This window comes from Dama dama, chromosome 9, assembly GCF_033118175.1.
Source record: "Dama dama isolate Ldn47 chromosome 9, ASM3311817v1, whole genome shotgun sequence".
NCBI lineage: Eukaryota > Metazoa > Chordata > Mammalia > Artiodactyla > Cervidae > Dama > Dama dama.
In genome coordinates this window covers 20,069,076-20,096,819 of record NC_083689.1, presented here as the reverse complement: position 1 = coordinate 20,096,819, position 27,744 = coordinate 20,069,076, and the positions used below count along the sequence as shown (strand labels likewise).

At 59.1% G+C, this 27,744-nt stretch overlaps 4 protein-coding genes across 10 annotated transcripts; 2 read left to right on the top strand and 2 right to left on the bottom strand.

Moving 5' to 3' along the window:
* Positions 1-1,259: 1,259 nt before the first annotated feature.
* STXBP2 (syntaxin binding protein 2) lies at positions 1,260-9,864 on the bottom strand. The gene is made up of 19 exons (XM_061150449.1): positions 9,748-9,864; positions 8,441-8,490; positions 8,091-8,172; positions 7,521-7,597; positions 7,286-7,364; positions 7,085-7,188; positions 6,544-6,692; positions 6,254-6,338; positions 6,034-6,164; positions 5,828-5,935; positions 5,476-5,533; positions 5,275-5,340; positions 5,091-5,171; positions 4,170-4,308; positions 3,600-3,709; positions 2,768-2,863; positions 1,975-2,060; positions 1,724-1,881; positions 1,260-1,402 (listed from the first exon to the last, which is right to left on the bottom strand). Exons 1-19 carry the CDS (start codon positions 9,782-9,784, stop codon positions 1,317-1,319), a joined length of 1,782 nt encoding a protein of 593 aa, XP_061006432.1. The 5' UTR covers positions 9,785-9,864; the 3' UTR covers positions 1,260-1,316.
* A 4,236-nt stretch (positions 9,865-14,100) lies between these two features.
* On the top strand, positions 14,101-16,048 carry PCP2 (Purkinje cell protein 2). Its single transcript, XM_061150450.1, has 4 exons — positions 14,101-14,142; positions 14,696-14,810; positions 15,063-15,187; positions 15,846-16,048. Exons 1-4 carry the CDS (start codon positions 14,101-14,103, stop codon positions 15,963-15,965), a joined length of 402 nt encoding a protein of 133 aa, XP_061006433.1. The 3' UTR covers positions 15,966-16,048.
* Positions 16,038-17,859, bottom strand: LOC133061998 (protein PET100 homolog, mitochondrial). 7 transcript variants are annotated; one of them, XM_061150455.1, is made up of 5 exons: positions 17,743-17,859; positions 16,970-17,056; positions 16,790-16,822; positions 16,447-16,541; positions 16,038-16,177 (listed from the first exon to the last, which is right to left on the bottom strand). In XM_061150455.1, the coding sequence occupies exons 1-5, from the start codon at positions 17,767-17,769 to the stop codon at positions 16,165-16,167; spliced, it is 255 nt and encodes an 84-aa protein (XP_061006438.1). In that variant the 5' UTR covers positions 17,770-17,859; the 3' UTR covers positions 16,038-16,164. The 7 variants fall into 7 exon arrangements, with proteins under 7 accessions (XP_061006438.1, XP_061006437.1, XP_061006435.1 ...); XM_061150454.1 differs by having other exon boundaries at positions 16,447-16,494; XM_061150452.1 differs by having other exon boundaries at positions 17,695-17,784.
* A 122-nt stretch (positions 17,860-17,981) lies between these two features.
* XAB2 (XPA binding protein 2) lies at positions 17,982-26,917 on the top strand. Its single transcript, XM_061150448.1, has 19 exons — positions 17,982-18,128; positions 19,227-19,375; positions 19,646-19,769; positions 20,000-20,197; positions 20,920-21,054; positions 21,129-21,293; positions 22,549-22,693; positions 23,104-23,255; positions 23,364-23,483; positions 23,578-23,709; positions 23,842-23,973; positions 24,133-24,246; positions 25,130-25,292; positions 25,384-25,574; positions 25,760-25,882; positions 25,977-26,148; positions 26,349-26,478; positions 26,594-26,703; positions 26,805-26,917. The coding sequence occupies exons 1-19, from the start codon at positions 18,078-18,080 to the stop codon at positions 26,864-26,866; spliced, it is 2,568 nt and encodes an 855-aa protein (XP_061006431.1). The 5' UTR covers positions 17,982-18,077; the 3' UTR covers positions 26,867-26,917.
* The last annotated feature ends 827 nt before the right edge of the window (positions 26,918-27,744 follow it).

Below are 27,744 nucleotides of genomic sequence, written 5' to 3'. Positions count from 1 at the left end.
GTGTCCTCAGGGCTCCCTTAGCCCCATGTGGTACAGACTTCTGACCAGGCAATGTGTCTGTGCCCCCAGAGGAAAGAGCCTTCATAGCTCTTATTCACGCTGTAAGATTCACATCTCATTTTAGCTGAGGGTTATGGACTGAACTGTGTCCCCAGAAAATTCATATGCTGGAGTCCTAAGCCCTATCTATGCCTCAGAATGTGACTCTATTTGGAGATGAGACTTTCAGAAAAATCATTAAGTTGGGACTTCCCTGGTGGTTCAGTGGCTAAGATTCCATGCTCCCAATGCAGGGGGCACAGGTTGATCCCTGGTTGGGGAACTAGATCCCACATACTGCAACAAAAGATCCTGTGTGCTGCAATTAAGAGTCAGTATAGTCCCCCAAATTTTTTTCTTTGACAGTGTCAGTCGGGAAGAATAAATCAAAGGGATGATCCAGAATGGAAAGAAGTGATTTAAAAAAAAAAAGATAATTAAGTCCAAATGAGGTCAGTAGTGTAGACTCTAAGCCAATACGACTGGTGTCCTTAAGAGGAGATTAGGACACAGATACGCACAGAGGCAAGAGCATGTGAGGACACAAGGAGAAGACAGCCATCTATAAGTCAAGGAGAGAGGCCTTTAAAGAAATCAACCCTGCCGACACCTTGATCTTAGACTCCTGGTCTCCACAAATGGAAGAGAAAAATTTCTGTTGTGTAGGACACCTGGAATGTGGGACTTGGTCATGGCAGCCCCAGCATACTAATCCACCCAGTAAAAGCCCTGGTAAGTCCTGCAGTTAGGAACCCCTGTGAATACCCTGCCAGAAATGGAGAGGAAGAAGCAGGATGAGCTCTAACTCTCTGGGATGGGAACTGGGTGGGCATCGTTTGCCATGTTCCTGTCCTCACACAAATGCCAGTTCTGATCTTAGGAAGTGGAAAAGACGCCTGATCTGTGTGGCTGCAAGTCCCAAGGAGACAGCACCAGCAGGGCTGGGGAAGTCTGTTTGGCCTGTTGATACTCTACTACTGAGTCCCATCAGCATGGCCAAGAGAACCATCACTGGTTCCCAGGTTCTGGAAAGGCCAACCCAAGATGTTGGCTGGAACCTGGAAGCTAGTAGATCTTGGAGTCCGTGTTCACCTTAGAACGTGGAACGCCCTCTGGAAGAACAGGGTTGGGTGAGGCCTGAGGCACAGGTCAGGGGATGGGACCCAAGGGAGGTGGGCCCCACATGGCTCCCTTGGAAAGAAAGCAAGGTGGGTGCCAGCTGGCAGAAAGATGGGAGTTTATTTCTCTGGAAAGGGACGCAGCAGGTCAGGCGGGGGTCAGGGCAGGGAGACACCCTCTAGCTTCTGGTCCAGAGTCTTCAGATCATCCAGGAAGCGGGTCGGGGTGAGGATGTGCGAGGAGCCTGGGCGGGAGGCAAGGGCTGCGGGAGTGGCCTTGGCCCCTGACCCTTCCACCCAGAGGGTCGCTCAGGAAAACCCTGGCTCTCAAGACTCAGGAGTCTCACCTCTTGGAAAGGGAAGGGTCCACTCCCAGGGGACCCCATCCCTGGGAAGCCAAGCCCTAACCCCTCTCACCTAGGGCTCCCAGATGCCAGCCCTGCAGAGGCTCCAGGGTTTGGGGACCCAGAAGGCACACAGCTATCAGTTCACCAGGAACCCACAGGCGGGAGAGTTGGACTCCCAGCCCCTGCCCAGCCCAGGAGACCCCAGTCTTGGCCACTCACCGATGAGCACCTCCCACTTGCCATCAGTGGCCCTGGTCACTTCGTAGGCGGCCCGCATCTCTGACATGGCCACGCCACCCACGATGTAGACAATAAGCCGGGGCCCTGCCCGGGCCTCCACGCCTGCCTTGTTCTTGTGCCAATGGCCGAAGCGGGCACTGTGCAAGGAAGGCAGGCAGAGGTCAGACTGGGTGGCAGATCACCCACCCAAGCCTCACTTCCTGTGGGTCCGGGGGTGTCCCCGGCCTCACCTGACAGCAGCCTGGGAGCTGGATGTGGGGGCAGGGTCAGACACAAAGGGCCACAGCTTTCGGTCCAGCCGGTCTTCCACAGCATCCTAGGGCCAGAGAGGGAGGCTGAGGAGAGGGACCCGGGCAGTGAGGCCCAAGATCTGGGGCCTCCTCCACCGGGTATGTTCATGAGCCAAGATCCTGGCAGACAGGGGCCACTGCCTGTACCTCTGGCCCCTTAATGACCCAGGACCCGGGGCTTAGCTTCTTAAGCACCCTGTTCCTGCTCAGCTCCTCAGGGACTGAGGAGTGTGGACCTCCAGCCCCTGGAGAAGCCAAGATTCTGAGCCCCTCGTCCCTTAGGAACCCGGAGGTCTAGGCATCCAGGATCCATAGGGATAAGGGGGCCTCAAGAAGTAGGCAGAGGTGCCAGGACTCCATACAGATGGCAGGAAGCAGGAAGCCAGGTCCCTGGCCAGGTCTTTTAGGCTGCCACTGCTTTTGGCTCCCACAGTGGGGCTGGGGCTGGTATGGGCAGGGCAAAGGGGGACCCAGGTGGCGTCCTAGGGGGCAGAGTTAATAGAGGGGGACAGAAGAGGGGACCAGCAAGTGGAGAGAAGATTAAGCTCTTCTCTCTCTCTGCGCCCCAGTTCCTCCAGTGTGGGATGGGGTTGCCCCTGGACCCCAGGCAGAGCCACGGGGATGCCCATAATGAGGGATTTTCTCTTAAGCCCCGGGGCTTAGGACAGTGAGCAGGGAGGGGCTGAGCGTGGCCTGGATCGGGGAGGTCAGGTCCCACCCCCACCAGCGGTACCTCCATCACATCCTTGACAACGGGGGTCCAGCGAGACAGCTGATAGGTGGGCTCTGAGCGCTCCCTCCGCTCCAGTCGGCTGGTGGTCCCAGAGCCCTACAGGTGGGGTGGGTGGGGTCGGTGGGGGAATTAGGGAGAAGGAGGCAGGTCACAGATGGGGCTTGTCGGGCTGGGGGAGGTTGCAGACAGAGCAAGGAAGGGAAAACGAGAGAGAGAGGGAGGAAGAAATACACAGGTGATGAAACCAAGATGAGACAAAGAAAAAGATCAGAACTGAGAGAGAGATGGGGACGGACAACGGAGGACGCAGAAACAGGGGAACTGAGAGGCGGTGGACAGGGTGACAGACGGGGGCCTGGGAGAGAGGCAGAGGACAGGCAGGGGGAGAACACGAGAGGTGCCCGCAGTCGAGTGGCACCGGAAGCAAGGTCGAGGGAGGAGGGACGTGCCGAGAGCCGAGCCCAGGAAGCTGCTGTGTGTGTTCTGGGTGCACTGGTGGCCTGAGACCTCCAGAAGCCCAGGGTCGACCAAGTGCCCCGTGCTGGGGACCCAGCTGTCTACCCGTGGGACTTGGACCACACGCCCCACGTGGCAGCGCCACCAGGGCTCAGGCTCTATGCCTCCTGGCCCCCACTTCTCCTGTGACTCTGAGACTGGGAACAGCCCTGCTGCCCGCCAACCCCCAGACCCTACTCAGGGCTCCCCGTGCTCCGAAAACCACATCACGCCTGGTGTATCCCCGCCCTGGTGCTGTGCCCTCTGACCCCAGTCACTCCCCTCTGACCCAGCGCCCTTTCCCCAGGGGCCCCCAACCCCTCCCTGCCCGGCGTACCCCGGGGTTGGTGACAGTGCCCCCCAGCTGCTCCAGGTTCCTGATGAGGCTGCTGTGCGCCTGCACGTTGGCGTGCTGAATCAGCTTGGCCAGGTTCTCCTCGCTCACACCTGGAGGCGGCCGGTGGGTGGGGCTTACGCACAGGCTCACAGGGTGGTGTGGGCAAGGGGGAGGGTGCAGAGGCGGCCACGCGGGCTTCTGGGTTGAGGGGCTTGGGGCGGGGGCATCCAGCAGTCGGGAGACCCTTGGGACTGGGGGAGACACCCAGGCTAGCACAGAGGGCAGACTCCTCGTGTTAGAACTCTGGATGGGAATCCCAGAGTGGGTGGTAGATTGGGGGAGCCTCTGGAATCAGTTGAGGCGGCCAAATTTGGAGGAGTCCTAAAAATAGATTCAGACGGTCTCCATGCCAACGGAGGGTGGCCCAAAGTCCAGAGGGGTATCTGCGGGGTTTGGCCTGCCTGATGTGTGGGGGCATCTGTGGGGGTGAGAGCCTCCCACAGTCACCGGAGACCGCGGTGAATGGTGGTATACCAACCCCCCGCCCCCGACTCCAGGCCCCCTATCTACCATTCCGTAGCAGGATGTAGAGCAACAGAACCCGGATCTTGTCGTAGGCTGGCACTGCAGCGTCCAGCAGCACCGGTACAATCAGCTTCATGGCGTCCTTGATCTTCTCGCCCTCTGCGTCTGAGCCCATGGCTAAGTCCTGCAGGACATGGGGGTCAGCCACCACGTGGGGGGACGTGGCAAGGCAGGGGCGTCCCCATGGACCTCGGCAAGACCCCTGGGCTTCATTTTGCTCTACCAGTCTCTGAAGGTTCTACACCTGTTCGCCGTGAGGTCCCACCCTGCACACAGGCCCCTCTTCGCCATAGGCTTTACCCTCTCGCAGTTCAGCCTCCTCCCCTACAGGCCACACCCCTTGCACAGGCCACACCCCTTGCACAGGCCACACCCCTTGCACAGGCCACACCTCTCCACAGGCCCCGCCCCTTATCCAGGCCGGCCGTTTCCAAGGGTCTGTGTGTTAATTGCTCAGTGGTGTCCGACTCTTCATAACCCCATGGACTGTAGCCAGCCAGGCTCCTCTGTCCAAGGAATTCTCCAGGCAACAATACTGGAGTGGGTTGCCATTTCCTTCTCCAGGGGATCTTCCTGACCCAGGGATCAAACCTGAGTGTCCCTAATTGCAGGCAGATTGCCGTCTGAGCTCCTTGGGCTTGCCCTCCCCACAAGAAACTGCCTCTCCCAGGGGCTGGCCCCCACAGGCCCTACCCCCACACTCCCAGTCTCCACTCCACAGATCTCACCCCTCACACAGGCCACACCTCTCCAGAGGCCCCACCCCTTACCCAGGTCCTACCTTTCTCTAGGCTGGGCCGCCCCCCACAAGTCATAGACTGTCCCAGAAATGCCTCTCCACAGGCCCCGCCCCCCGACTCCCAGCCCAGCCCATGCAGACCCCACCCCTGCCCAGGGCCCACCCACCTGCTCCACGCTGCACAGCTTCTCCACGCAACCCTTGAAACGCTTCATGCAGTCATCGGCTAAATGCAGGTGCGTAGAGTACTGCAGGGTAGGTGTGGGAGTCAGCGGTAACAGAGACTGAATCAGGGTGGAGACGGGGTGACATTTGGAGGCGCGAGGTTCCTGGTCTCCACTCATCACTCACCTTGTTCAGCTCCTTCTGGTACTGTGGCATCTTTTTCAGGATATGGGACAGGTCTTTGATGTTGGCCTGGAAACAAGGCTGAGCGTGAGGCCAGGCCCTGCCTACCCGAGTCCCCCAGTCCAGGTTGGGGCTCCCGACTGAGGCCCCGCCCCTCCCAAGTGGCCACCCTCCCCGGGCCGCACCCTACATCCTACAGTCTACCTTGTCTGTGGTCAGCCTCTTGCTCTCACAGAAGTTCTTTAGGAGCTCCGTGACCTTCCTGGCGGTGAGAGTGGGCAGGGGGTAGGTTGGGGACTGGTGCCGAGACGGTCATTTGAGGGCAGAGTTGGGGGTGTGGGGGGGTGTCACACGGCCCGGGGATGCCAGTCAGGGGACACAGGTCGTGTGCGAGCCCACACTGGAGAGGCATGGGGAGGCCAGCAGAGGGGTGTGGCTCGTTGACAGGCATTCACGGAGTACTGGGTCCACAGTGGGGGAGCGGGGGGACGACCACGTGCCAGAGGGCCCCCAACCCCGGTGCCCACCGCAAGCACACGCAGGCGCGCGCACGTACTTGGACACGTCCGCAATGTGCATGTGCCGAAGCTCCACCCACAGATCATCATCCTCGTCCAGCAGCACCGCCTTCTCCCGGGCCTCACTGAGCCCCGTGGTCTCGTACCTGGGAAAGCCAGAGACATGAAGGTTGCGAGCACTCGCTGAAGACCAGGGACTCAGGTCTGCAGTGAAGGCAGAGGACAAGTTCCAGGGTCTGCCCACCTGTAGGTGTCCTGCTCGATGTCCAGCAGGTCGTAGACCATGGCCTGGAAGGTGAGCTCATGCAGCAGTGGGGACACGGGGTCGGCCGCCCGGTCCATGATGAGTAACTGTGAGCGAGTCTTCTCAGGGCCCTGGGGTAAAAGGGGTGGGCAGGGGTATGAAGTCATTGACCCTGACCCTGGCTGGAGCCTCCCTCCACCTCCCCAGAAAGCCCCCTCACCTCGCCCAGATTGGGAGTGTCTGCCTTAAAGGCGTTCAGCTTGGCTAGGACGGCGTGGGCCAGCTGTGCCGTGTCCTCTGGGCCCCTGGGTGTGGGGTGGGCAGACATGGGGTGGGTGCCTCAGGGTGTGGGGTTGGGGAGGGCCAGTTGGCACGGACTGGGAGTCAGGGATGGGGTTAGGGATGGGAGTCAGGGGTCAGGGTGAGGACTGGAGCTGGGGTTGGAAGAGAGGTGCAAGGTTGGAAGCAGGCTGGGGTCAAGGTCAGGGCGGCATCCGGCTGGGGACGCACCTGCGGTAGCGGATGGCCGGGTACTCCTGCAGGGTGGCGCACAGGGTGGCGATCTGCTGGGCCAGCGCCTCCAGCTGCCGTGCTCGCTCGCCCGCCCGGAAGGGGCAGTAGAGGTTGTAGGTGCTGTGGGGGGCATCCAGGGAGAACACCTGGGAGGGCAGAGAGCCGCCACCACTGGAGGTGTGCCCCTGCCCACCTCCAGCCGTGGCCATGTGCCACTCCCTGGGCCTTCCTCTGGTCTCTGGAGCCTGCTTTGCAGGTCTGGGGCAGCCCCCTACTACTGTTCTGTGGAATATCCCAGCCCCCTCCGCCTTGGGTGGGAAGACACCCAAGAGAGGTGAGCTGTATGGTGCCCCTGCTGTTGCCCAGGGAGACAGAACTGCAGGTGACTATTGCACTAACAGTTCATTCCACTGGTTGCTAGCTGCTTTCCTTTCTGATTCAGCACCCCCTTTACTTATCGCCTTGCCTGTTTCCTAGGGAACCTGGGATATTTGGTGACGAAGCCCCACTTCCTACCCAGAACTAGGCTGGGCTATACCTGAGCTTCGTATGGGAGGAAGGCAAGGTGGATCTCTTTCAGCGTCTTCACCACCTTTGCCAGACGGGAGCGACCCAGCTCGCTGAACAGGGGCTCAGGGCAGGCTGGGAATGGGCAAGATGGGGCATCAGGCCAGGGCAGCCCTCACACCCCCTTACCCTGACCCCCACACCACACCCCCACCCGGCTCTCCTCACTCACTGTCGGTGAAGAAGACGTGTGCTGCTTTGTAGGTGAAGGTTGGGGTCCCCCGGAAATCTGCGATCAGGGCCTGTACCGACTGGGGAAGGTGGATCACGCTCCAGGCCTGGCCCAGTACCCTTAGACAGACCATCCCCTGACCCAACCTCCCAGCCGCTGCCTGCCCCCCATACACACACAGACATGCACGCCCACACACACGCATGTGCACACACACACACGCTATCATAGGCACCTTCTCTGTGGGGCTCAGCAGATAAATAGCCTCCAGGCTGGGGATGGGTTCTCGCCTTTTGTTGATGTCCTCCACAACTAGTAGGAACAGAGAAAGGGGACATGTGTGGATGGCACTGGGGCCAGGGCACATGGCAGAGTCGCACACTCAGGGAGCTGGACACTTGGGGTACAGAGGCAGGAGGGGAAATGCACACTCCCTGAGGCTCCTGAGCTTCAGGGGACACATCCATGGATCACAGGGCTAAGAGCAATATGGGCAGGGCTCTGTACATTTGGGATCACACAGTCATCGCCTCCTGGGGATCGACCTTAGAAAGTTACACATTCTCGGGGTCACATGCTGAGAGTCCCACATGGAGTTCCACACAAAGGGGTTACACAGCTGGGGAGGCTGACCCCTTAGGGGTTGCAGCTGGGGAGCCCCTTGCATAGGAAGTCTGCCTATCTAGGGGTTGCCATATCTGGGCTGTCTGTACAGGAAACTGCATGCGTGGAAGTTCTGGACAATTTCAGGGGATCCCACACTCTGGTCCCAGCTAGGCAGCCTGGGGTGAGGGTAGCCACTCACTGGTGATGCCCTCGGCCAGGATGTCTGACATCTTGCAGCAGGATGACAAGATGCGCATGCTCGGGTGGTCCATGATGAGCACCTGTCCAGATGGATGGAATGGACAGAAAAGAGGGTGGGAGAGGCTGAAGCTGTCCCCGAGGAGGGGCTGGAGCCATGGGCAAGTCTCTCAGCTTCATGAGCTGGCTGAACGAGAGGACCCAGGACCCCACCCAAGCCCATCCCAGACCCACCCACGTGACCGCACCTCTGTGGACCCGCAGCCTCCTCTAGGAGCTGGAGGTGGGGGGTGTCCCACATTCAGGGCCCCCCCATATGGGTTTGGACAAGGCATTCTATCTTGCCCCTACCTTCCACTCCCCATCTTTCTTGACGCTCCGAATGACTCCGCTCAAAATTTCTGCAGGGAAATGAGGGGTGGGCTCAGTATGTGGGGTTCTCTGGCCCCACGGTTTCCCCCAACATTCTGGGTCCTGGGCTAGATTTCCATGGGAACTCCCATTTACTCCTCCCCCTCAGTCCTTTGAGGTAGCTCCTGGTCACCCCCAAATTATAGACAGGGCCACTGAGGTTCAGAGAGGAGAAGTTGCCTAAGGACCCTCAGCACCTAAGTGGCAAGTGCCTGGAGCATAAGTAGTAGATAAATATGCTTTAGATAAACGAATAACTGGAAAGCCAGGACTCACATAACAGGTCTACCTGCCTCCAGAGCTGGGCTCTCCATCCCCCTATCTACTGGAGTACTCCTGTCATGTAGATTTCAGCCACACCCTCATTCCACCTCCATCGTTTACCCTGAACCAGAACGCAGGACCCCTGGTTCCCTGTCTGAAACATGCCTGGCTGTGGTCATCCCATTAACCAATATCCAGCCTCAGTTTCCTCATTTGTAAAATGGAATCAATGGCTCTCCTGTCTCCCCATCAACCCCTTCATAGGAGGAGGCTCCTTTTTCAGTTGGGGTTTGGGGAGTTTGAGCCACACTCGGCTCTCCCTAGTGGAGGGAGTGGGCAAAAGGGCCAGGGCGGCTCCGCCCAGCAAGAGTGTCCTGTCCACTGTTATCAAGACTGCCAGGGCGGAAGGAGCCTCTGAGGCCGGAACTACAGGAGGTGGGGGAGGGGACGACCTCCACCCCTCCCCCCAGCACCCGGCCCGCCAGGCCTGGATGCCAGGGTCCCCAGGCTGCACGGGGCTCTTGGGGGCCGAGCAAGGAGCAAGGCGTCCCCCGCCCTTGGATCTGCATTGGAGCCTGGACGCGCATCCTGAGCACTCTCACCACCTGGGGTCGCTGACCAGCGCACCCAGACCCGGCCGGCCGCGGTCCGCACCATGGGGCCCCAAGAGTCCAGCCCGCCGGACTTTGCCCGGCTCAGACACCCGGGAGCCTGGCTGTCCAGCGGCGCCCTCCCCACGCCCATTCTCTAGGGGGTCTAGGAGTCCATGCCCAGCGCCTGTCTCGCCACCGTTAGTCTGATTCCTTTGGGTCCCCGGAGTTTAGTCTCCCAACTTTGTTCCGCTCCCTCAAGGGAGAGCCAAGTCCCCGCCCACCCCCTCGAGGGTCAGGTGCTCGACGCCCAGCCAGGTCCCCAACTCCCCGCCGCTTGCCTCCCAGAGCCCGTGCGCCCCCGGCCCCCCGCCCCCAGGGGGCGGCACTCACTTTCCCCTACCACCGCCTTCAGCCCCGAGGGCGCCATCTTTCCCTAGGGGCGCCGCCGCTTCCGGGTCTGTCCCAAGGTGGGGGCGTGGCCCTTCACGTCATCCACGTGGACCCCGCCCCGCGGGGCCGGGGCACGCCCCCTGCCCACCTGGCCCCGCCCCTCCGCTGGTTCTCGGAGAAGTTGCGTTCCCTGCTAAAATGACAGGCAAAAGCGTCCCTGCAGACACTGCAGACACCTTCAAAGTCGCCGGAGGAGCACGCCCCGACGACACGTGCATAGACGTGAGCTCAGACACACTTCCCTAGCTTGTGTGCAGAGAGAAAGTGGGATCGCAAGGCAATATTAACCCCTTTATCTTCCCCAGGCATAGTTCCACCCTGGCAGAAATTTCTCCCTTGTGTCTGAAGGATACTGTGTGTGCCTGCCTGGAGCTACGGGACCACAAATCGGTGATCCACTTACCTTCTGTTCCCGAGTTTAGTAGCAGCAATGGGCTTGGGCAACACTTGATAAGGAGGCCTGGGGGAAGGTTGGAGCTAAGCCAGCAATTATTGGGTGCTAAGTTCTCAGTTGGGTGGGGCTTCTCTGGTGGCTCAGATGATGAAGAATCTGCCTGCAGTGCAGGGGTTCGATTCCTGGGTCGGGAAGATCTCCTGAAGAAGGAAATAGCAAACCCACTCCAGCATTCTTGCCTGGAGAATTCCATGGACAGAGGAGTCTGGCGGGCTACAGTCCATGGGATCACGAAGAGTCTGACACGACTGAGCAACTAACACGCACACACAGGTTCTCAGTCGACGCTGCAGAGGCCCTGATGGGCAGTGCAGGTTGGACAATGAAACCACAGCTTGGACTGACCCTTGTCCAAGGCCGGTGATGAATAGGCCTATTGCAGTCTGAAGCACAAGTCAGTCCCAGGAGGTATGCTAGTCACAGCCTTGCTGATGCACACTTGAATTCATTGGCATGTTCAACTGCTTGCACACATACACGCACACACACATCTCAATTTATACTCGACTTGAAATTTCAGGGCCTTCCCCGGCTGTGTGCCAGCAAAGGGCTGACACTTTATCACACAGCCAGGCACAGTCCAGCATCACCTCCTTTCGATGAGGATTTAAGGTGTGACACTCATGTGTGGATGCAGCCTCCTGAGCTGGCTCAGTCCTGAATGCGTGCTTTTATTTGGCCGTGTTATTTTTAAGAGTTTAGCCAGGTGCCAGGCCCTCTGCCACTTTCACAGGATGGGCATGGGACTGACCATAATGAATAAAACCAGAAAGCCTGTCAGGCACACTTAAAGTTGAATGGAGGAGGAGGGGAGAGAATGATCAATTATGCCTTAAGGAAATAAAGTGACGCGATAGCAAATTTGGGGGTGCGGTGGGGGCACTCTATTGGGGGTGGTGCCAGAGGGGTATCCTGAGGAGGTGATCTTTTAACCCTGAACGATACTAGGGAGCAGCCGTGCATAGAGAAGCAGGGGATGAGATTGGAGGAGTGGCTGGAGTGAGATGAGAGTGGGGATGCCCCCCTCCCCGACAGAAGCTGAGGTTGGAGGGGCCACAGAGACCAGACCCCAGTGGGACATGGCAGGACTAACCTAGCCCAATTTACATGGGATTGAGAGGTTTTCAGGACCCAGGGCTTTCAGTGATAAAACTGGGACAGTCCTGGACAAACCAGGAGGGCTGGCCTCTCTACAAAGGAGCTTGGGTTTTTCTTTTGTTTCTCTCTCTCATCTTCTCTCTCTCCCCCTCTCTACCATCCTTTTTTTCCTCTTTGTTTCTTAGCTTTGTTACAATATAATTCACATACAATTTAACCACAGAGAGGGGACAATCAATTGCTTTTGCCATATTCACCGTTGTGTATCCATTACCTGTCAATTTAAAGTTATTTACTGAAGTATAGTTGATTTACGTCAATTTCTACTTTACAGCAAATGATTCAGATATGCATGCACATTCTTTTTCATATTCTTTTCCATTATGGTTTATCACAGGATATTAGAGTTTTGTGCTATATTCTATATAAAAGTTTGCATTTGCTAATCCCAAAGTCTTAATCCATCCCTCCTCCACACCTCCTTGCATTTGACAACCACAAGTCTCCTTTCTATGTCTGCTAGTCTGTTTCTGTTATGTAAAAAATTTGTGTCATATTTTAGATTCCATACATGAGTGAAATCAGATGGTATTTCTAACTTATTTCACCTAGTATAATAACCTCTAGGTCCATGTTGCTGCAAATGGCATTACTTCATTCTTTTTAATGGTTGAGTAATATTCCATTGTGTATATGTACATATCCATCTGTTGATTTTCCATCTGTTATCCATTCATCTGTTGTTTCTGTGTCTTAGCTATTGTGGATAGTGCTGCAGTGAACACTGGGGTGCATGTATCTTTACAAATTACAGTTTTTCTGATGTATGCCTAAAAGTGGGATTGCTGGATCATATGGTAGCTCTATTTTTAGTTTTTTGAGGAACCTCCAATACTGTTCTCCATAGTGACTGCACTATCTTACAGTGTAGGATGGTTCCCTTTCCTCCACATCCTCTCCAGCATTTATAAGATTTTTAAATGATGGCCATTCTGACCAGCATCACCAGTCAAGTTTAGAACATCTCCGTGATCCCATGGTGTTCAGGTTTTCTCCTGAGGACAATGGGGGCCAAGGGAGAGTTCTGAGTGGGGGAGGGAAGGGACCCCTGTGGTTCCTGAGAGGAAGGATGGATTGTAGGGGCAATGGCCCAGGGCGGGGGGCGGGGGGGGGGCAGGGGTGGAACTGGAAAACCCAGAGGAAGCTGGGACCACCTCTAGCGTCTCAGTCTGTCCCCTGGTGGTGAGACTCTGTAGGGTCTGGCCTCACTCTACCAGGTGAGGATAATCAGGTCTTCTGCTGCTATGGGCTCAAGGGTGTGCTAACCACCCCTTGAAGGAAAAAAAAAAGTATGTTACAGTCCTTACTCCCAGTACCTTAGAATGTGCCCTGTTTTGGATATATGGTTTTTGCAGGTGTGATTAGTAAAAGATGAGGTTGTGCTGTGGTAGGGTGAGTCCCCACAGCAGTGTGACTAGTGTCCATGTCTTAGGACAGCTGTGTTGAAACAAGTACATGAGGGGGATGTCTGTGATGACAAAGGCAGAGACTGAAGTCCTGCAGCGACAAGCCACAGGATGCGAAGGACTGCCGGCAGCCACTCGAACCCAGGGAGATGCAAGGGAAGATTCCCTCCTCTGCATGGCCCTGCCAACACCTGGATTTTGGACTTCTGGCCTCCGGAACTGTATGACGATAAATGTCTGCTGCTCTAAGCTACCTCGTTTGGCACACTTCGTTAAGGTAGCCTGGGGAACTAATATGTCTGGGAAGGAGCAGGACATCACGTTGGCATTTGGGGTCATGGGGCAACGGAGAGGATGTGGACAGGGGCTCCAGAGGGCAGTGGGCTGTTTGCGGAGGAGGACCAAGATTTACAATTGGGCAGAGATGGTCATGGTGCAGCCCCTTTATCCTGAGAATACACTTTAACTGGTTTCCAGAAAGGCATCCTGGGGAGGGGGTGGGGTGCACATGGGGTCCTCCCAACAGCACCCTCTCCCAGGGCACTGATGGGGAGCCACAGCTGCTGGGGGGGGGGCGGGTTTCCCTCTTGCCTCCCTCGCCAGGACTCTAGCCTCTCATCACTAATCGGGACTGGGGGAGGGGGGTCAAATGGGAGGAGACAGGTCCACTTGGCATTGGTGATGGGGACAGGTGCTCCCACAACTTCCTGGTTTTTTGGGGGGATGGGGTGGGGACAACCATGCCTGGGGACAGTAGTAGAAGGGGTGGCCAGGAGACAGAGGTGGAGCCAGGCTAGCTGCTGGTGGCTCAGGTGTCCTTGAGCTTCCTCTCCTCCCACCACCTGTGGATGCAACTGCCTTTCCAGCAAATACGGGTGGGCAAGATGGATACAGATCTCATCTGAGCTGTCCCATGGTCTGAGCTCTCCCAAGGGGGTCCAGTCAGCTCAAGTTCTCCATTGTGGGGACCCTGCACCCCACCTCAGAGTCCATGAGGCCCAGCAGGTCCTAAACCCAGGTCACCCTGCCTCCTGCCCCCACAGCAACCCCAGCCTCACGCTGCAAAAACAATTATCTGGATCATCTTTATGGGGCTTAAGCTTGGGTGGGAGCAGATGGGGCATGAGCTAGGGATTTGGGGCTGGGTATCCACTACACACACCCTGCCCACCCCCCCCATATCCCAGTCTCTTAAAAAGCCTTCTCTGGCCTGGGGCCGGGGTAGAGGCCAGCGGAGAGGTGGACGGGATCCAGGGGAGGGGAGCAGGGACAACAATGGACCAGGAAGAGGAGGATGTGGGCTCTGCCTGCGACAAGGTGAGCAGGCCCCACCCCCCCACCCCCCACTCAAGGGCCCGTGAATGACAAGACTAATTCGTTTGTAGGGCACCTAATTAGCAAGGAGTCTTCTGGGACCCCTGACCCAGTTGCCACCTAAGAAGGTGCAGGAGGGCACTTGAGGTTCTGAATGCCTAATCCGGCCCCCAGCGAGGTCAGGGCTCTCAGTGATGACCCCATGGGGGGAGTGGGTTGGGATAAGGGGGCAGCCCCTGGGAAGGTCCCCTGGCTAGTGTCCGAGCCCCAGGTCGCCCCGCAGTCAGACCCCTATGTAGGACGTCAGCCCTCTCTCCTGGGGCAGTGCTGCAGTCACGTGGCACTGCTGGTGGGCCCCTGGGGCAGGGACCAGGGCGAGATTGAGGAGACTCATGTCTCATTTGGAGCGGCTCTGCAAAGCAGCACATCGGCGGGGACCATGGTGAGAGCCACGGGGAAGCTCAGGGCGGGCCCGGGAGCCAGGTGGAAGCTGGCTGGCTGGGTTGAGGGGTCCCCTGGCTGAGGGCCGGCTGGACTGAGCCTGTCTGTTCCCCAGGCTGGCTCCCCAGACCAGGAGGGCTTCTTCAACCTGCTGAGCCACGTGCAGGGCGGCCGGATGGAGGAGCAGCGCTGCTCGCTGCAGGCGGGGCCGAGCCCAGCCTCTGACAGCCGTGAGAGTGGGCAGCAGGGTGTGCAGAAGTGGCTGTGATGTGGGTGGCCGGGCATGAATGGGGCAAGTGGCCACCTGGGGGACCTGTGGGCAAGAGTCTGAGAAAGTGAGCCGGTGACTGGGGACAGAGATGCCCATGGGTTGGGGGCAGATACCAGCATGCTTCTTGGAGGATGTGAGTGGGGGGTGGCAGGGTGGGCTCGGGGGCTCCAGCTGGGCTGTCTGAGCTTCCCACGGCCTTGGCTCCACGCAGACAGCGACCCTGCACCCGAGATGGACAGCCTCATGGACATGCTGGCCAATACCCAGGGCCGCCGCATGGATGACCAGCGAGTGACGGTCAGCGCCCTGCCTGGCTTCCAGCCTTTGGGCCCCAGGGTAGGTGATGATCTTCCGGGCTGAGGAGAGACCAACCAGGCTGAGGCCTTTAACCCTGCCTTCCACCCCCAGCCAGGAGTGCAAGGGGCCCCACCCCCATCTCTGTCCGTCCATCATCTGGTAGGAGCACTCATCCTGAGTCCCTGCCAGTCACAACACCCCGGTGGATCCAATATCCCAGTTCGGAGGGAGGGCAGAGGCCCAGACAGGGCTGAAAAGGGATCAAGGTCATGTCTGGGGCATGTTCAAGTCAGAGACATGGCGGGAACTCAAGGCTCCTGAGCCCGGGTGTCTGAGAGCTGTGAAGAGGTGATGGAGAATAGACCCCTCCCTGGGAAGGCACCCCGAGGGTAGAGGACAGGTGAGCTTGTGCAGAGGACGCATCCAGACCCCCACGGGTCCACATCACACATACTTGCCCACAGCTTGGGTTCTGATCAGGACCCCAGTGAGGCCCCCAAGACCCACCAGCCCCAAAATACCACCCTTAATGTTGAGTAACCAAGGAGCACAGAGGCTCAGGGATGGTGGGAGCAGGTAAGGGGAGGGGGGAGGTGTGACTCAGTTGCCATCTGCCGCCTCCCTCCAGTGTCTGTGTCCCCCTCTGGCTGGCACTACCCTCGCCCCCTCTCTCTGGTTGACCCCTGTGTATCAACAGGATGGAGTGCAGAAACGAGCTGGGACCCTCAGTCCCCAACCCCTCCTCACCCCTCAGGACCCAGCTGCTCTCAGCTTCCGTCGGAACAGCAGCCCCCAGCCCCAGACACAAGCCCCCTGAGGGCCTAAGGCGTCCTGGGCCCCACTTGGCCCCTGAGAGCCGACAATAAAGCACTTCCATGAGCAAACAAAGAACCGTGTGTGTGTGTTATTCTGTGGGGAGGGCTGGAATTCCGGCACATGGAGGCCTCAGGGGCTCTGCTGGGCAGCACGAAGGAGTTTCTCCTCCCGCTGCTTCCGTATCCTCTCTTTGAATTCTTCTAGCTCTCGGCGCTGGGGAGGTGAGATGGGAAGGAAAGAGAGGCAAACGCACCTCAGGGCCTGGATCTTGTTCCCAGCCCGCCTCCCCTTAACCCCCCAGATCGTGGCTTCAGAGCTCACTGTCTACAGTGAAGCCTGTGTCAATTACAACCCCAGATTAGCTTCAACCTTCAGGGGGTTCCCTGATAGCTCAATTGGTAAAGAATCCATCTGCAATGCAGGATACCCCAGTTCAATTCCTGGGTCAGGAAGATATGCTGGAGAAGGGATAGGCTACCCACTCCAGTATTCTTGGGCTTCCCTTGTGGCTCAGCTGGTAAAGAATCCGTCTGCAATGTGAGAGACCAGGGTTCAATCCTTGGGTTGGGAAGATGCCCTGGAGAAGAGAAAGGCTACCCACTCCAGTATTCTGGCAGGGAGAATTCCATGGACTATACAGTCCATGGGGTCGCAAAGAGTCAGACGCAACTGAGCGACTTTCACTTTCACTTTCAGGGAGAGGGCAGTTAAGGAAATCATATGTCCCTCCACTCTAGGTTCCCTGCCCACGACTGAGGGTCTCATCGTGGCCACAGGAATCCAGACCCCGCCCCCCTCCGGTGGGAGGAAAATTACATGGCTTACCTGGTCCTCCTTCTCAGGGGGCCACAGCTCCCTCTGTAGGGACAAAGTCACAGCTGGAGTCACAAGCCAGAAGCCTCCAGAGCCCCGCATCCAGGGCATCCTGAGCCTCCCCCGGCTCAGGGGAGGCTGACCCTGGTCCCTCATACCCTTCCCCACCCCCTGGAATGAACCGGTGCCCACCTTGCGCTGTATGACATAGTCCTCAAACCACTCGGCCTGATTGGCAATCCAGAACATAGCCACAGGGAAGGTGAGGTAGATGGTCATCTGGAAGGGAAGGGGACGGATGAGTAGTCAGGAATTACCATCCCCGCCTCCACCCCTACTGTACAGAGGCTGCTCAGAGTCTGGAAGACTATCCTCTAGCCGAGACGAAGTTTTTCCTCAGGGCTCTCCAGAGCCTCAAAACTCCCATCAAGGATACAGAAGTCACACACCTTTAAGTCTAGTCCCCAGAATCCAAGAGCCACCCCCCCCTCCACCCCGAAAGCCCCCTCCGAGTCTAGAAGACGCTTTCTCAAAGAAACACAAACATACTGGCCCCAGGAGCAGAAGAACTCTACTACAATAAAGGCATCTCTCTGAGACCTCAAACCACCCCCAGCTAGATTCCAGGGCACTCTCAGACCCAGGACTCATTTTTCAGAGTCTAGGAATCGGTCTAGAAAGACGCACACCCACTGTAAACCCGAGAGCTCCGCCAGAGCCTTTAGTCTTCCCTCTTAGAGCCTCCTCCCCAGGTCACATCTCTCAGAAGGCTTTCCCCACACCTGCCCTCCCAGAGCCCGAAACCAGCGCCCCCTCCTCTGCGTCTCCAACTGTAAAGGTCCCTTTCAAATCTCTGGGGCTTTCGCCCCAGAGCCCCTCTCTCAGAGGCCTCCCTTTTCAGAGCCTTCTCCTCATACAGGAAGAACCCCGCGCCCAGCCTTCCGACCGCTCCGTTGCTCACTGACCCGAAACACCTCAAGCTTCACCCCCATGTTTCTCCTCTTAGGCGTCACAGCCGCTTCCGCCCAAAGCAAACCGTCCAACAAGACAGTAGGTCATTGGGAGTCCGCGGGCTGCACTGCTAAAGCTGATTGGTCCGATTAGCTCTGTAATGACGTCATCTTAGAGCGCTCGCCTCTGCTTCCGGTAGCTGGGGCGGTCGAACGGAAAGTCAACAACATCTGGTACATGATCGGGAAGAGTTCAGCCAATGGGAAATTAGTCTGGTTCGAGAGTGCAGGCCTTTAGGCGTAGACGTCATCATACCGCGACTCCTGTCCGTACCTGGAGAGCTTGGAAAATGGTGGTGATGGCGCGGCTCTCGAGGCCCGAGCGGCCGGACCTTGTCTTCGTGAGTCCGCGGCGGGCCGGGAGTGGCATTCATAGGGGCACCGGGGCTTAGATACCTCAGGGGATTGGGGCTTGGCCACTCGGGGTATTTAGGCTAAAACTGTCCCGGTCTGAGGGCAGGAGGACCCTTACGGGCCGAAGACCGGCTGGTGATGTCTGGACCAGGCTGGTCAAAAGCAAAGATCTCGTGCCGGAGCCCAGGTGACCTGCGTAAAGAGCAAGTGGTCGAAGTTAAGGGCCTGGCATCCCGGACCTGGGACGGAAATGGGAGCGCGCGGGATGTGGGCGGGAAGGGAAACTCGTAGCTAAACTTTGAGAGGCCTGGTGTTTGAAGTAAAAGCATGGTGACCAGTCCAGGGCTGGTTTCATTGGTAAAATCTAAGTGTTAGAGGTAACGGTCCAGGTCTGGTCCTGAGCGTTATAGTTTCTGGGATAAAGGCATGGTGTCTGCACGGGGAGAATCTTGGGAAAAGAAGTAAAGACCTGGTGATGTGGAGCTGAGTGGGCGACAGCCAGTAGAATCCTGGAGAGTCAAAGTCTTGGTGTTTGGAGTAGAGGCGTGGCATTTTCACTAGATTGATCCTTGGTGTCTTAGTTAAAGGCTAGGGAACTTGTCCATACCTTTCTTCCTGAGATAAGGATCTAGCTTCCAACTTCTGGGGCAGAGTTGAGCTAAACTGGCTGGTGGGAGCCTGAGATGCCAAAGGTCTGCTGTCTGGGGAGAGTCATGCTCTGAGGAGGTAAGACTTGGTGGCTAGGGTAGAGGCCTAGTGTCAGATCAGAACCTTGGTGCCTGTAGAGTCTGGTGACCTGGGCCAGAAAGTGGATAGCTTGATTTGGAAGGCCAAGAGAGTGATGTCTGGGTAATAGTCTCATGCCTGGCCTGGAACCCGGTGACCGAGGAGTCTGATAGTCTGGGTCATGTTGTAGGTCATCAGGTTCTGAGAGGTAAAAGTCTGGCCCAGAGTTCTGGTATCTGGGTGACTGGGCTCCAGTGGTGAGCAGTGGCATCTGGGACCTGGGTAGGGGTCCCAGTAGGAGGGTGCTGAGTGCAGGCTTTGAGAGCAGGTCTCTTCTCCCCATACCCTGGCCCTGGCAGGAGGAAGAGGACCTCCCCTATGAGGAGGAAATCATGCGGAACCAGTTCTCCGTCAAGTGCTGGCTCCGCTATATCGAGTTCAAGCAGGGGGCCCCCAAGCCCAGGCTCAATCAACTGTATGAGCGGGCACTCAAGCTGCTGCCCTGCAGGTGAGATTGGCAGCAGCTGCCCTGCCTGGCCCCGCCCCCTGCCCCACCCTACCTTTTCCCATCACACCAGAACTGGCTAGTAGGTCCCAGGTCCCTCCTAGGTGTTGTGTCAGCAAGTAAACATCCCAGGAATCACTGAGCACACCTTCCCTGATGTCCTGGCCATTCTCCCCAGGCCCCTGCTCCCAGCACTCATCTCATAGGGCAGAGGGGAGGGTCCTGGGAGTCCAGAAAAGCTGACCAGTCACTGCCCTTCCCTCCACCTCCCAGCTACAAACTCTGGTACCGCTATCTGAAGGCCCGCCGGGCACAGGTGAAGCATCGCTGTGTGACCGACCCCGCCTATGAAGATGTCAACAACTGCCATGAGAGGGCCTTTGTGTTCATGCACAAGGTGGGGAGGGGGCGTGGCTGGGCCAGGGAATGAGTAGGGAGGTGGGGCTCAGAGTCCACAGAGGTGGACAAAGCAGGGGTGGGAATTCTGTGACCTCTGTGCATGCCTGGCTGAATGAGACTTAGTTCCAGGGGCACTGGGGTTCTGCGTCCTGCTGCAGGGGACATCCAGCATCCTGGGGCCCAGTGGTGAGGCTGGCAGCTCAGCCCCTCCTCTCCCCACCCCTCCAGATGCCCCGGCTGTGGCTGGATTACTGCCAGTTCCTAATGGACCAGGGACGTGTCACGCACACGCGCCGAACTTTTGACCGGGCCCTCCGGGCGTTGCCCATCACCCAGCACTCTCGCATTTGGCCCCTGTACCTGCGCTTCCTGCGCTCACACCCCCTGCCTGAGACTGCCGTGCGGGGCTACCGGCGCTTCCTCAAGGTGAGCCCCCAGAAGGGCGAGACGGGGCCAGGTTCAGGCAGGTGGGCCAGTTCCCCAGGTCAGGGCTTTCCAAAAACGGGCTTGTTGGGGCACTGTCTGCCCTGACAGACAGGAAATGGGAACACGGCTCGTTGAGATAGACAGGCTTTTGTTTGTGAGTTCTGTGTTCAATCTCCAGAGAGTTTGCGAGCATCCACTCCACATCAGGCATTGAGACACAGGTGCTGGGGACAGCCTGGCTAAGACAGTCCCTGCTTGCACGGAGCTTTCAGTCTCACCTGGCAGACAAATGCTTACGACCTGACTGCATAAACCAGAGTAAATCTGCAACCATGAGAGGGCAGGGAACAGGAGATAAACACATACCAGGCAGGGCTGAGAGTTGAGGGGCAAATAGTGTGGAGGCCTCATGTGGTTTTCCCAAATTTATAGTCTCTTCTGCATCATGAAATCCTTAGCGCAGTGCTGTTTTAGTTAGGGGGCTTGTGATGAAAGCAAGGCCTGGTCTGTGCAGGCTGGACTGCTGGTGTCTAACCCAGACCAGTGAGGGCTGGAACTGGACTGGTGAGGGCTGGGGCTTGACAGGTGTGGCTAAGACTGGGAGTGCAGCACTAGCTCCTGCCCAGGACAGTGGTGGGTGGCTGACCGGAGGTGGGGTGGGAGGAGGCATGGTGGTGTGGCCTTGTGGCCCCACTGACAGCCGGTGGTGTGTGGGTGCCCAGCTGAGCCCTGAAAGTGCTGAGGAGTATATTGAGTACCTCAAGTCAAGCGACCGGCTGGATGAGGCGGCGCAGCGCCTGGCCACCGTAGTGAACGACGAACGCTTCGTGTCAAAGGCCGGCAAGTCCAACTACCAGGTGGGCCCTGGGGTGCTGGCCGGGCGGGAGGGCTGGCCGCTTGGGGCCAAGGCTGACCTTCCCTCGCCCTGCAGCTGTGGCACGAGCTCTGTGACCTCATCTCCCAGAACCCTGACAAGGTGCAGTCTCTCAACGTGGACGCCATCATCCGCGGGGGTCTCACCCGCTTCACCGACCAGCTGGGCAAGCTCTGGTGCTCGCTGGCCGACTACTACATCCGTAGTGGTCACTTCGAGAAGGTGCCTGGGCAGGCAGGGGTCTGGGAGCGGGGCAGGGCCTTCTTCCAGCACTCAGCCTTGGGGGACGCCTGTGGACGTGCATATGAGCAGAAAACACATGCCAATGTATTGCTAGTGCACACCTTTGCACATGCCTTCCTGAAGGTGGGGCGAGGCAGACTGCCCAGCCCTCCTAGCAAGCGCGCCCACCTTGAACCAGCGAAACCTATGGTCCATGGTGGTAGCCTTGGACCTGTTTTAGCTTGGGTGTCCTCATTTGCTGAAGTTTCCTGAGAATAAACTTTTGAGAGTGACAGTTGCCATCCCACCTGTTGGGACTCGGGCTGGAGTCGGGGTTTGGTGTGAGGGTCCCTCCTGAGTGTTGGTGTTACCATCTGTTCATGTTAGCTGTTCTTGTGGCAGTGGAGTGGCAAGCTTGGGGATGGGGGCAGTGTGGGGGTGGCTTAGAGAGATCCCTGGAGGGGCTGGCTGGGGCTGCGAGGGTGGGGAAGGGGTGGGCCAGGGGCGATCAGAGCAAGAGGGCGGAGCTGGAGTCGGGGCCCAGAGGGGGCCATGCAGGCCTCGGGGAAGAGGGAGCCCTGCAGGCCAAGAAGGGGCCGACTGTGTCCCGCTACAGGGAGCTGCCAGTTAGCCAGCTGTGAGCAGGACACAGGCCTGACCAGCTGTGCGTTTTAGAAAAATACAAAGACCCTTCAGGCTGACACTTTGAGTGGACCACATAGGCTGGGGCTGACAGCAGGAGACTGGCCAGGCAGGGGCAGAGTGATGGGGCCTCCCACCACTTTCCTTTCATACTACCTGTCCCCTTGGGGTTTGGGGGATGACCGGGAGAATGTGTGCTGGAAAAGGGGGTCAGACTGGTGTGCAGGGTACTTTGTAGCAACAACTGAGCTCTGCGTGGCCTGCTAAGGTTCAGATCCCGGCGTGGTTGGTCTCCTCTTGGGCCCCACTGGGGCTGGGCCGTCATGTATCTCACTTGAGCCCCATGGTGACTGCACGAGGAGCTGTCACTCTGTTTACTGATGAGGAGCCAAGGTCCCCAGATCATCTGGCAGAAGAGGGGAAGGGAGAGCTCTGACCATTGTTGGGTGCTGGCGGGGCTGGGCAGGCCCCGGGAGTACCCTGCAGGGGTTCTGATTTGGGACGGATGCTCAGAGGCCAGTTCTGTCAGATGCTTAGGGTCCCTGCGGTGGGCACACGTGCCTCTCCCCTGCACTTTCCTTACACCCCCCTCCCCCGCGTCCCTTCCCTGCAGGCTCGGGACGTGTATGAGGAGGCCATCCGGACTGTGATGACTGTGCGGGACTTCACCCAGGTGTTCGACAGCTACGCCCAATTCGAGGAGAGTATGATTGCAGCGAAGATGGAGACCGCCTCGGAGCTGGGGCGGGAGGAGGAGGGTGAGCTGGGGGAGAGGGGTCCCTAGTGACTTGCTCAGGGTGAGTGGGTCTTGGGGTCAGAGGCCAGCAGCAGGGGAGTGTGAGTGGGTGGGTTGCCAGAACTGGAGACACTTTTCAGTGGGGCTTGGGTTGAACGCTGGTGGGAAGGGAGAGCAGGGTGGACAGTGAGGTGGAGAGGGGGCCTGGGCCAGCACTTTGCAGGGAAGGATGTCTGGGGAGGGGAGTGGGATTGAGGGGTTTCCAGGATAACCTGGACCCTGTGCAAGTGTGGGGTCAGGGTGGCCCTGGGGCAGCTCGGGGAGGGAGTGCCCAGATGGACAGTGGGGGTGTGGGGCTAGGGACTGGCTGTGAGCTGGAGGTACCCCCCGGGACCGTGAGCTGACGCCCTCCACTCTGCCCCGACTTCCCAGACGACGTAGACCTGGAGCTGCGCCTGGCCCGCTTCGAGCAGCTCATCAGCCGGCGGCCCCTGCTCCTCAACAGCGTCCTGCTTCGCCAGAACCCGCACCACGTGCACGAGTGGCACAAGCGTGTGGCCCTGCACCAGGGCCGCCCCCGGGAGGTGCGTGACGGCCCCACCTCCAGAGCCTGTCTTCGCCCCGCCTTCCTCCGAGGCCCGCCCCCTTCCCACCAGTTCCCCGCCCAGCCTGACTCAGCCCTTCCCGCCCAGATCATCAATACGTACACGGAGGCTGTGCAGACGGTGGACCCCTTCAAGGCCACCGGCAAGCCCCACACGCTGTGGGTCGCTTTCGCCAAGTTTTACGAGGACAACGGGCAGCTGGACGATGTGAGTATGGGTGTCGCTTATGGGCGTCTTATGGGTTCTCTGCCCCGCCCCCTGGTGGGCGTGGTCTCAGCCTGGCCTCTGCCCGCCCCCGCAGGCCCGCGTCATTTTGGAAAAAGCCACCAAGGTGAGCTTCAAGCAGGTGGACGACCTGGCCAGCGTGTGGTGCGAGTGTGGCGAGCTGGAGCTCCGGCACGAGAACTACGACCAGGCCTTGCGACTTCTGCGGGTGAGCATAGGCGGGCGAGGGGTGGGATAGGCAGGTGAGGGGTGGGATGGACGGGTTTGGGCGCTGCAGGGTGTGCGGTCAGGGTTCCGGAGGCCCCCTGAGCGCCTCCCCCTGGGGTCCTTGCCCATGCAGAAGGCGACAGCACTGCCTGCCCGGCGCGCTGAATACTTCGATGGCTCAGAGCCTGTGCAGAACCGTGTGTACAAGTCTCTGAAGGTGTGGTCCATGCTGGCCGACCTGGAGGAGAGCCTCGGCACCTTCCAGGTGAGCCCCTGGGACAGGATGGGGGTGGGATTGCACCTTGCAGCTGAGCTCCTGGGATGGGGTGGGGGATGGGATGGGACGCGCTCCCTGGGAGGGGAAGGGGGCTGACTCCACCCCTGGGGTGTGCCTGTCCCCCCCCCCCCCCCCCGCCCCCCGCAGTCCACCAAGGCAGTGTATGACCGCATCCTGGACCTGCGCATCGCCACGCCACAGATCGTCATTAACTACGCCATGTTCCTGGAGGAGCACAAGTACTTTGAGGAGAGCTTCAAGGTGAGGGGGTCCCCACCCAGGGGTCTGGGGAACTGTTCATGTGCTCAGGCAGCCCCCACAAGGTACCCACCCATTGGGCAGCTTAACCCACAGAGGTGCTTTTTCATCCTCATGGAGGCCCGAAGTCTGAGATCAAGGTGTGGGCAGGGTTGTTTTCCTCCGAGACCTCCCCCGCCCCTGCCTCTGGCTTGCAGAGGTCTCCTCTCTGTGGTGTTCTGGTGTGGCTCCCTCTGTTGTCATGAGGATGTCAGTTGTGTTGGAGCGAGGTCACCTTAGTCATCGCATTTTAATTCAAGTTACATCTTGTAAAAATTTTTTTTCCAAACGCAATCTTGTTCTGAGGTACTGGGAGCTAGGGTTTTGACTTGAATTTGAGGGAACACAGGGACACGGGTCAGCTTGCGACAGGCACAGAGTTCTGCCTCTGTGTGTGTGTGTGGTGGGGTGTCCCTGCCCTGCTGCTCGGGTGACGGGTTTTCCATATGTGTATGTACACTCAGAGGGGCTTTGCCACACTCTGTGAAGTTTTGGTTGTGTACATGTGGGGACCGTGCACATATCTGGACAGGGGGGTGTTGTACACATGAGTGCCGCCTCTGAGTGTCAGGCCTGCCCCCCGCCTGGGTGGTGACCTTTCTCCCCAGGCTTCAGTGTCTGTGGAGCTGAGGATCTATTCCCGTTTTCAGCCATAGAGTTGCTGAGTTACCTTAGTGAGTCCTAGTCCAGCTCTGTCTAGGGTCCTGGCAGTCTGTAGAGGGAGACAGGCCACATATTGGCCACCAGGCTGGGTTTTAAGTGCGTGATCATGGGGAGGAGCAGGAGGGAGGGGCGGGCATGAGGGGTCCTCCTGCTGAGGGCTCACACACAGCACCCCCTCGGGCAGGCATATGAGCGTGGCATCTCGTTGTTCAAGTGGCCCAACGTGTCGGACATCTGGAGTACTTACCTGACGAAGTTCATTGCCCGCTACGGGGGCCGCAAGCTGGAGCGGGCACGCGACCTCTTTGAGCAGGCGCTGGATGGCTGCCCTCCCAAATACGCCAAGAGTGAGAGGGGTCATGTGGTCTTGGGGGGGGCGTCGCGTCCCGGGCCCCACCGCTGACCTCTCACCCCACCCCCGGCTTCATCCTGCCGCAGCGCTGTACCTGCTGTACGCCCAGCTGGAGGAAGAGTGGGGCCTGGCGCGGCACGCCATGGCCGTGTACGAGCGCGCCACCAGGGCCGTGGAGCCCGCGCAGCAGTACGACATGTTCAACATCTACATCAAGCGGGCAGCGGAGATCTACGGCGTCACCCACACCCGCAGCATCTATCAGAAGGCCATTGAGGTGCCCGCCTTGGGGGGTGGGGGGAGGGGGGAAGAGGAGGGTCTTGCAGGCGGGGAATCTGAGCGAGCCTGTGTGTGTGTGGCAGACGGCAGGCCCACTGCCCAGGAGCCAGCCTGGTGTGCCCAGAGGGGTGTGTGCACCCCCACCCCCATCCCAGCCTCCCGGACCCCTGCCAACCCCACCAGGTGCTGTCTGATGAGCATGCCCGGGAGATGTGCCTGCGGTTTGCTGACATGGAGTGCAAGCTCGGGGAGATCGACCGCGCCCGGGCCATATACAGCTTCTGCTCGCAGATCTGCGACCCCCGGGTAGGGACGGTCCTGAGCCTGGGGAGGGATGGGCGGGGGTTGGGAGGTTGTGGCCAAGCTGACCAGCTCACATTCCTGCTACCCTCCTCTGCAGACGACCGGTGCCTTCTGGCAGACGTGGAAGGACTTCGAGGTCCGGCATGGCAACGAGGACACCATCCGGGAGATGCTGCGGATCCGCCGCAGTGTGCAGGCCACATACAACACACAGGTCAACTTCATGGCCTCACAGATGCTCAAGGTGTCAGGCAGCGCCACGGGCACCGGTGAGTGAGCCCTTGCCATGGGCGCTGGCCGTCCAGGTCTGCGAGCATCAGGGTCCACCCTGTCCCCCACGCCTCAGGCTGGGAACTCCCTGGGGGACCGGGGCCTCAGGCTCATGTAGGGGGTGCCCAGCTGCACCCAAAGCAAAGCAGGCGCGGTCCCCGTGGCGTCTGAGCCCCACGTTCCCTGCCCCTGCCCCCAGTGTCCGACCTGGCGCCCGGGCAGAGTGGCATGGATGACATGAAGCTACTGGAGCAGCGTGCCGAGCAGCTGGCGGCGGAGGCTGAGCGGGACCAGCCCTCCAGGGCCCAGAGCAAGATCCTGTTCGTGAGGTGAGGGGGCGCCCTGAGGCCAGGGCTCGGGGCCAGCCAGCTCTCAGGAGGGGAGGTGCCGGGAGGTTGGGGGGCCGCTGGCCCGGCTGAGCAGTGTGGCCCCCGCCCGCCCCAGGAGTGACGCCTCTCGGGAGGAGCTGGCTGAGCTGGCCCAGCAGGCCAACCCGGAGGAGATTGAGCTGGGAGAAGACGAGGATGAAGATGAGATGGACCTGGAGCCCAACGGTGAGGGGCCAGTGGGCCAGGTGGGGTGGAAGGTGGAGGGTGGGGGCGGGACCCCTTCCCAGAGAGTGACCAAGTCCTCCTCACACCCCGTCCCCATCCAGAGGTGCGCCTGGAGCAGCAGAGCGTGCCAGCCGCTGTGTTCGGGAGCCTGAAGGAAGACTGACCCCCACCCCTGCCCATCCTGCCTCTCCCCTCAATGAAGCTTGTGTTTGTACGTCCTGGTCTGAGCCTCCTTCCTGCCCACCCTCTCCTGCTGCCCAGGTGCCTGAGGGGTTTGCCAACTCAGCACCCCGCCCCCCTCCACCCCCGGATTGGCTCATGTGGGAGGTGGGGCAGCTGGGCTCCAGGCCAGGGCAGGCACCCGCCCCAACCTCACCCCACCGAGCCAGTTCTGGACTCTGAGGCCAGTCTCTCTGCTGCCTGAGGGCTTGATCCTGGAGGGGCCCCACCCCACTCCCCATCAGCAGGTAGACAGCACCCCACCTCTAACCCTGCCTCCCTGGGCGAGGGCGGCACCCCCCCCACCCTTGGGAGGTGACTAGTCTGAGAGCTCTGGAGGCAGGCAGGCCCTGACCACCTCCGAGATCTTAGCAAGGCTATTCTCTACCTGGACAGCAGCCAGGAGCCAGACCTCGGCCCTGGGCCACGGCCAGGGTGTGGTCCTTAGTCCTAAGCTCTGGGAAGCCATTAGCGGGCTCTAAGCTATTAAAGGATTTGAAGCATTCGGGGACTTAATCAGATTTGTGCCCTTAACAGGCCAGGCAGGCTGCTGTAGGACCGGCTGGTGGCAGGAGGTGACTGGGGATGCAGTCATGGGGACAGAGAAGTGAGTGAGCAGGGAGGCCTTCAGGAGGCGAACGTGCAGGATCAGGTGACCCTGGGGAGGCTGAGGTTCCCCACTTGAGCTTGTGACATAGCTCCTCCACCTGAGACATCCGGGGGCCACGCCAAGGCAGCAACCTCAGACCTGGAGCTTGGAGGAGAGAAACAGGACCCCCTTGTCCCAGAGGTGGTCACCAAGCCTAGAAACGTAGGCAGGCG